General features: G+C 54.9%; 1 protein-coding gene across 2 annotated transcripts in view; it reads right to left on the bottom strand.

The window, feature by feature from the left end:
- Positions 1-441: 441 nt before the first annotated feature.
- The window catches only part of Cd276 (CD276 molecule), a 36,590-nt gene continuing 28,853 nt past the window's right edge, over positions 442-8,178 (bottom strand). For both annotated transcript variants that reach the window (XM_045160808.1, XM_045160809.1), the window contains exons 5-8: positions 6,615-6,749; positions 4,963-5,004; positions 3,522-3,557; positions 442-2,184 (exon numbers count right to left, since the gene is read on the bottom strand). In XM_045160808.1, the coding sequence (XP_045016743.1) occupies positions 2,162-2,184; positions 3,522-3,557; positions 4,963-5,004; positions 6,615-6,749 (236 nt within the window). In that variant the 3' untranslated portion in view covers positions 442-2,161. The remainder of the gene's footprint in view (positions 2,185-3,521; positions 3,558-4,962; positions 5,005-6,614; positions 6,750-8,178) is intronic.

Here is an 8,178-nt window from a genome sequence, read left to right as displayed (position 1 = left end):
AAAGGTGCTTGCTTTCAAGGCCTGATGGCCCAAATTCAATTCCCCAGTACCCACATAAAGTGATGCATACATCTGGAGTCCGTTTGCAGTGGAAAGAGACCCTTGCATGCCCAGTCTCTCTCTCCCTCTCCCCTCCTCTCTCTCTCTCAGTCTTTCTCAAATAAAAAAAAAAAAAATTAAAAACGGGCCCTAAACCTGTCTAAAGCTTGAATCTTCTAAGACAAAGAAATCAGGGGAAAAATTTATCAGTGGGAGGAGCCACTGGCGAAAGAGCCCAACATCCTAGTTTCCAAGAGGGAAACAGAGTCCAGAACCTGGAGGGAGCCATGGAGACTGAAACAGCTCTACCTCAGCCCAAAATGTCAGGAGGGATTTCCTTCTGCAGCCACCAAGCTGCCCCCCCCCAACCTCACTGTTTCACACACTTCACAGACAAGAAGCTCTTGACAAAGGCATTTATTTCTCCCAGAATACACCCCCAGTTTACAGAGTTTCATGTTGAAATCAGAAGTCCTCATGTCCGATCCTGGGGAGGGAGAAGTGCCTTCAGTAGGACTTCAGAATGTCTGCTGTGCTGGAGGCTATGGTGGCCAGAGATTAAGCTAAGAAGCGCCGGCCCCAGCTCTGAGATAGCACCACGGTGGGGCGGGCAGTCCCTCGGTGTCGCCGAGGCCTTCCTGGCACGGCCCTGCTCCGCTCCACGTTCCGGCTACTGAGGAGGCCTCATCTTGGCTTAGGCTGTTGCCCCCACCCACGTCTGCAAGCCCTTGGCCACCTGCCTGCCAGCTCATACCTGGAAGGTGCCCGGTTCTCCAGGCATGACAAGGGGCTGTGCCCCTCTCCAGTTTCTGCCCCCACCCCTGGCTCTGGGAAGAAGTAGGGTGGGATGAGTGTGAGGTATCAAGACGCTATGGGCCCAGAGGAAGATACCGTGGGGAGCAAGGCCATAGCCCAGGGGTCAGAGTGTCGGCTGAGGGCGAGACCTAAAGAGAGGACCTCTGCTTCTCACACAGGCACCCCGGCATCCAACACAGCACTACTGACCCTACTGGCTGCTCCATGATCAGTAACGTACTACGTAAGTGATAGGAACAACGATTGCAAAGGTGGTCAAATAAGAGGGATAAAGGCTGACCCCGGGGGGACCCCCGGGGGGACCCTGAGAACCAGTGTGACCGGCACCTGCTTCCTGTCAGGAGGGTGGGCACAGCCCACAGGAGACCAGGCTGGGTGAGTCCTTGCGTGTTCCAGCACGCACAGCCAAAAGTAGGGGCGTGGGGGGTGGGTGGGTGGGTGTGTAGGGGGCATGACCCATCTCACTTAGTGGGGGAAGGAGAAGGCTAAGGCTAGAGACCAGGCAGGGTGAGTCCTCACGTGTTCTAGCACACGCAGCCGCAGGTAGGGTGTGTGTGTGTGTGTGTGTGTGTGTGTGTGTGTGTGTGTAGGGGGCCTGTCCCATCTCACTTAGTGGGGGAAGAGGAAGGCTAAGGCTAGGGCCAGAGCAGAAGGAGGCAAGGAGCTAGGATCTAGACTCAGGAGACACTAAGGAGATGGGATTCCACGCTGGTCAGGCTTAAAAGCTGTTCCTCATGGGCTGGAGAGATGGCTTAGCAGTTAAGGCGCTTGCCTGGGAAGCCTAAGGACCCATGTTCAACTCTCCAGGTCCCACATAAGCCAGACACGCAAAGTCACATGTATGCACAAGAGGGCACATGCGTCTGGAGTTTGACCGCAGTGGCTGGAAAGCCCTGGCATGCCAATCCTCTCTCTCTCTCTCTCTCAGTCTCTCATGAAATAAAAAACAGAAATAAAAAGTTGTAACTCGTGCATCGGGCTCATGGGATGAAACAACCAACAGGTAACTGAGCAGTGTGTCTTTGGAGAAATAAGGCAGAGGTTTAGCCTGAAGAGCGTGGGCTTCTGGACAGATGGCAGCCGTACGGTCCACGCGGCTTGAGCAGGACGAGGAGGTTGGCGGTCTGCGTGTTGTGTTCCTAAGAAATAAGGCAGCAGGCTGGTCCGTGTATCGTGTCACTGGTGAAGCAGCAGGATGACTCGGACATCATGTCCACCAGAGAAATAAGGCTGTGGGGTGACCGCATCCCGCGGAGACTCATCCCTGGGAGGGGCGGGGCTCCGGCAGGGGCAGCGGCTCTCTCAGTCAGGCGATTTCTTGTCCATCATCTGCATTTCATGGTGGGAAGAAAAGAAAAGAAAAATTAGACACCGGAAGTTCTACTTTGGGGATTATGCCAGAAGTCCAGGCCCCCAAGTCACATCCACCAGGTAGGGAGTGTGTGTGAGGTTGGCCAAAGTTCAGTAGATTCCCATGTCAGCAACCACCCTGGAAGTCACACTAGCTGGTGGCCCACTAGACCTACGCGCCCCGTCCCACTGGCCCCTCTGCTTGAAGCATTTCTATTGCCCCAGCTTGTGCATCTGACCCACACCCTAAGGCCTGGCCCAGTTTCCTCCTGCAGCATGACACACCTTCCCACCCAAATGGCCCTAACAGTGTCAAGGCAGGGGGCCTCCGTCCCTCGGGCTTCTTGCCGCCACGGGGAAGAGCACCCAAAATATTCCCAGCACATCCCTCCCTGCACGGGGCATTTAGAAAAGGACTTCGGAACACCCATGGCCCTGCCCCTCGCTTGCCCTTATTTTGGGCCCTGTCTGTCCCTCAGGAAGAAAGCTCTCCCATCCCCCACCTCCAGGGTCACCCAGCACGGTCAGAGACTGGGCACTGGGGCCTCCTCCCTGGGGGAACAAGGAGGGCCGCCGCTCTATTTCCCCTGTTGGGCCACTCTTGTCCTGCAGCTGGCTTCGGGTACCAAGCTGACATTCTCATGGCCCCCTGCGCTCCCCTACAGGAAGGGAGAACTGTTATTTCCTGTGCTGCCTAATGGAACCACTGATGTGATAATAACGCGAAAAATAATGACTGCTGGCTCCCAAGAGCCACCTCCTCCCATGCATCCCTACAGTGGCTGCTCGGCCGCAAATTACATTGCTGGCCTCACCTGAGATAAGAGATACATGACCAGGTTCTGCCCAGTGAAATGTATCTGAAGTGACAGGAGCTATTTCTGGCCAAGCCCTAGAACGGTATCTTCCCTGCCCTCCTCCTCCTCCTCCTCCCTTGTCTCTGGGGAGGGGGGGGTGCGCAGCAGCCAAAGTAGCTCCTTGGACCTGGAGGGGCATATGGAAGCTCTGAGTGGCAGAGAACAGAAACTAGGGCCACCTGCAGCTTTAAGACAGGCTACACTCTGCTGACCACACGGGAGAAGGACACACGTGGACACGTGGCCTGGGTAAGCTTCTGTCACATTTGTGTCCTACGGGAGCACCTAGGACCTGGCTTCTTCTACTCTCTGCCATCCTACCAGGGCATAAACCGACGCTGCTGTTCTGGGGAGGAAGCCACACTTAGCCAGCAAAAGGGTGCTGACTGCCAACCCCACCCCTGCCCCCCGCCCCCGCCCACTGCCCAGGCATATGCAGCCTCAGGCCCAAGGCCTTACCTTCCTTGCCTTCAGAGTGTTTCAAAGGCCTCAGGGCTGGGGGAAAAATAAAAAAGAAAGAAAAGAAACGTGTGATGATGGAAGATAGGAAGTAAGGGGCGAGGGGGCAGGCCAAAGGAGAAGTAAGGGTGGGAGGGACAGAAAAAATGGGCCGAAGGAGGGACTGGAGAGATGGATCCATGGCTAAGGCTTTTGCCTGCAAAGCCTAAGGACCCAGGTTCAATTCCCCAGTACCCACGTAAAGCCAGGTATACAAGATGATGCATGCATCTGGAGTTCATTTGCAGTGGCTGGAGGCCCTAGAACTCCATTCTCTCTTTCTCTTATTAAATAATGCCAAGCCCTCTCTGGGCCTCGGTTTCCCATGACAGAATGGGAACAACGGCCAGCTCTCAAGGGACATGTGGAGACCTGCCGAGCCTGGTCCACAAAAAAATAAGTGTCCAATGAGGACCCCGAGGGAGGTTCAGGTGTCCCCAGAGGGCCAGGGTGCATGACCTAGAGGCTAGCCAACAATCCAGTCCCCCTTCTTTCCCATACCCCTCCCTACACCAACATCTGCTTCCGAGATGAAAAATTAGGCCTGATCTCAAGTGTCTCCATGACTGCCACACGAACACGTAACAGGCAGAGAGTTCACTGGCGTAGTTTACAGGGGCCCCCAGGTGTGTTTAGCCTCCTGCCCTTCCTTCCACAGGGGTAGGGAGGGAGCTGATGTCAACTTGAAAGCATTCCAGATGACTTACTGGGAACCCTCTTTTCTCTGCCCAGACACTCCTGGAGCTGTGGGATATAAAGACCTCAGCACCCCCAACCCAAGCTGGGCTCCCAGTCTAAGCATCACAAGACCCTTTGCAAAGCACCTTTCCCTCCAGGCACTTGACAGAGCTTCTGAAAACCCCTTGGGTGCCATCAGAACAGGGTTCGGACAGCATTTTAGAGGGTCCGGAGCCACAGAAGCCCAGTGGAGGAAAAAGCACCTTGCTGGCCAGGCCCGCACAGCCTCTAAGCACAGTGCCGATTCAGGGGTTCGCCTCACCACAACAGGGCTTCTCTGAAAGCACTGACCGGGGCACGGGGGATGGCACTGTCCTCCGTGTGGATCATCTCATATAACTCAGCCCAGGAAAACCAAGGGGACTTGTTGTTACGCCCATTTGACGCATGAGGAAACGGGCCCGGGAGGCACTGCAACCTGCTGGAGGTCCCTCCGTTTGCACAGCGCAAACTCAGTCAAGTGACCTCAGCACTGATGGCTGTGCCAAGGCAGGCAGGCGGGTGGAGAAGGGGGAGTTGGGAGATGGCCCCCAAACCTATCTCTGAGCAACAAGCTGGTTCCCCTCCGCCGGTCACACTTCGTTCAAGCCTCACCGAAGTCCAGTCCCTCCTGAAGTTGTGTCCCCATCCCTTGTGTCCCTCCAGCCACCAGGGCCAGCCTTACCTGTCTTGGATCCTTCTCCATCCGCATCCTGGTCCTCGGCTCCTGGAAGACAAGAACTCGGCCATGAAGAGGGCATTTTCCCTGGCCCGCGCTTCCCCGCCCGGGACCCGAGCAAGCCTGACCTGCGGTCTGGACGCTGAGCACAGGGCTGGAGCTGGAGACCGGAGCAGAGCCCATCCGGGGAAGGGATGAAGGCGTCCCCAGCAAGAGACCCGTCACTCACTGGGCCAAGGGCTGTCTCCCCAGCTTCTCCTCGCGTGCACTCTCCTCACCGCTTCCCATACACACTCACTCCTGACCCAGCCAGCATCATTCCCCCACATCTGCACCACACACCCCCTCCCCCATCTCTGTACCCATCCTTTACCAGCCCATGCCACCACACACAGCCCACACTGCCATCCAGAGCCCACAGTCATCCAGAGCATGGGTGTCACCTACACGTAACCCCACTACCCATATACCCTCGTGCCTCCCGTTACCCATCTGCCAGCCACCAACGTCTACTCATCCGTGTGCTGGTTTGAATGTAAAATGGCTCCCATGGCCTCATGCGTGCGTGAGTAAGCTCATCCTTGACCCCCAGCTCGTGGAGGCTTTAGGAGGTGCGGCCTCGCTGGAGAAGGTGCGTCACTGGGGGAGGGGGGCACCTTAGGTTTATAAGGCCAGCGCCACTGGGTGTGCACGGCGCACTCTCTACCTCATGTCTGCTGATGTGCAGAGAGGTGCTGCCCTGCTCCCTGCTCCTGCCTTGCATTTCCTGCCAAGATGAGACCTCCCCTTGAAACTATAAGCTGCAAATAAAACCTTTACCTCCATAAGCTGCTTTTGGGAGGATGTTTTGTCCCAACCATAACAAGGTCACGAATACACACCCATCTACCAATCACCCACATCAACATCAACTCGCACTGACCCGCAGCCCAGCAAATGACAGGTCCTGCACATGCCGAGGCAGACGCACACACTTCTCGGGGACACAGCGAAGTCTCGCAGCATTCACAGCCCTCTAAACCAGCTCTCATTTACAGACGTATCCACTTGACGTTCACACCCAAAGTCACACTCATTTACACACACACACACACACAGCCTTCTCTTACGCTGCCATCCGCCACCCTCCAGGCACACTCACGTTCCACACCCATCTGCCGTACTGGCACCCTGACAGGCCGGCCCATGCTGATTCGCACACGCGACATATTCAGCCTCAGCGTCTCAAGCCAGCCCCGTCTGCACTCCCCAGGCACTCTGTCGCTAGACACTCCTGGTGACGTCACAAGCATAGCCACTGCTCTGTTCTGAAGTCTGCACCCTCCAAAACACACACACAGAACGGAAATCTGGGCTGCTCTTTACGTGACCCTCTCTCAAGTATCCTCTTATTGTTTGACCAAGCTGACCAAGACCACAATATGCCCCAAGATGCTTTCTCTTTTCTTTTATTGTGTGTGTGTCGGGGGAGGGCACCAGGGCCTCTTGCTCCAGTAAATGAACACCAGATGCTTGTGCCACTTTTTGCATCTGGGTGGCTTGAGAATTGAAGCTGGGCCAGGAGGCTTTGCAAGCAAGCACCTATAACCACTGAACCATCTTCCCAGGCTCCCTCCCACCCTTCTCTGTCTCTCTCTCTCTCACCTCCCCCCACTCACCTGCATTCTCCTCCTCACAGGTCTGCTTGATCTTCCTCCAGCACACAAAGGCCAGGGCCACCAGCAGTACCACAAGACAGACAGAGAGGCCCACCGTCACCCACAGGGCCTCCGGGGGGAATGCCATGGGCTGCCCTGGGAAGGAAAGGGGGAAGAATGAAATTACATTTGCGCCATGCCCTTGAGCATGGCACTGTCTGGCTCCAAGGTATGAACAGGGGTTCCCACTCCTCTCACTGGGTCCCCAACACAATGAATAAAACTCACATAAGCTCCCAGTGCCAAGGCGCATTCACCCTCAAACCCTGTCACCGTGGCCGTGGCTGTGGCCACTGTAGAGCAGTCTGCAGGAGACTCACACTCAGGAATGGCGTCAGGGACCCTACTGACTTCGGGATAAAGCTCTGATCTTCTCAGGATGGTTGAAGGGTCCCTGCTTTCCCTCTCTTGGCTTTTCTCTTTTTGGTTTATTCAAGGTAGAGTCTCATTCTGGCCCAGGCTGACCCAGGATTCAGTCTGTAGTCTCAGGGTGGCCTTGAACTCACAGCGATCCTCCTACCTCTGCCTCCTGAGTCCTGGGATTAAAAGCATGCGCCTCCACGCATGGCTCTCCTGGCTTTTCTTTTTCTTTTAAACTGTTTTATTTTATTTATTTATTTGAGAGAAAGAGGCAGTGAGAGAGAGACAGAATGGGCATGCCAGGGCCTCCAGCCACTGCAAATGAACTCCAGATGCATGTATCACCTTGTGCATCTGGCTTACATGGGTTCTGGGGAATTGAACCTGGGTCCTTAGGCTTTGCAGGCAAATACCTTAACCACTAAGCCATCTCTCCTAGCTTTTCTAATGTACTACCAGCCATTCTCCAGAGACCCTGGGCTCCTTCTAGCCTCATAGCATGGCTATCATTTCTATCCCTAAAAGTGTGTCCAAAAGAATCACCAACCCAGAGGTCTCCCTGATGGCTGTAGCCCTGCCTGGTGATGTTTCTGTCTGGCATCCAGGAGCCAGCTAGCTGTAGCCCATGAGGCAAACCCAGCTTGCAGCCTGTCTCATACAGCCTATGAGTTAGTGTTAGTTTTTACCAGGAAGGAAGAAAGAAAGGGAGGAAGGAAAAGGAGAGAGGGAGAGAAAGAGGAAAAAAATAGAGGAGAAGCAGAAAGAAAAGCAGCATGAGAGGCCAGGTGTAGTGATGCACATGCCTTTAATCCCAGCACTTGGGAGGCAGAGGCAGGAGGATCACCGTGAGTTCAAGGCTACATAGTCACTACATAGTGAATTCCAGGTCAACCTGGGCTAGGGTGAGACCCTATCTCAAAAAAAAAAAATCAATGCCAAAAAGAAAAGAAAAGCACTGTGGAAAGCCTAAAACAAAGATGTCAGTCCTTGTAGTGGTCAGCCTTGGGTCACTGGGATAAACTTTCAACAGAGGCACAGTTATGTAGAAAGGGATTTATGGAAGCTTACAGATCCAGGGGAAGCCGGCCTCCCTTTCACAGGTCCATGCAGAAAAGCCACCGCCAGCACAGCAAAAGCAAAAGACCTCTTCAGGAGCCCCAGGCAC

Source organism: Jaculus jaculus, chromosome 10, assembly GCF_020740685.1.
Source record: "Jaculus jaculus isolate mJacJac1 chromosome 10, mJacJac1.mat.Y.cur, whole genome shotgun sequence".
NCBI lineage: Eukaryota > Metazoa > Chordata > Mammalia > Rodentia > Dipodidae > Jaculus > Jaculus jaculus.
Note: the sequence above shows the minus strand (reverse complement) of the source record. Positions and strands in the feature narration are given on the sequence as shown.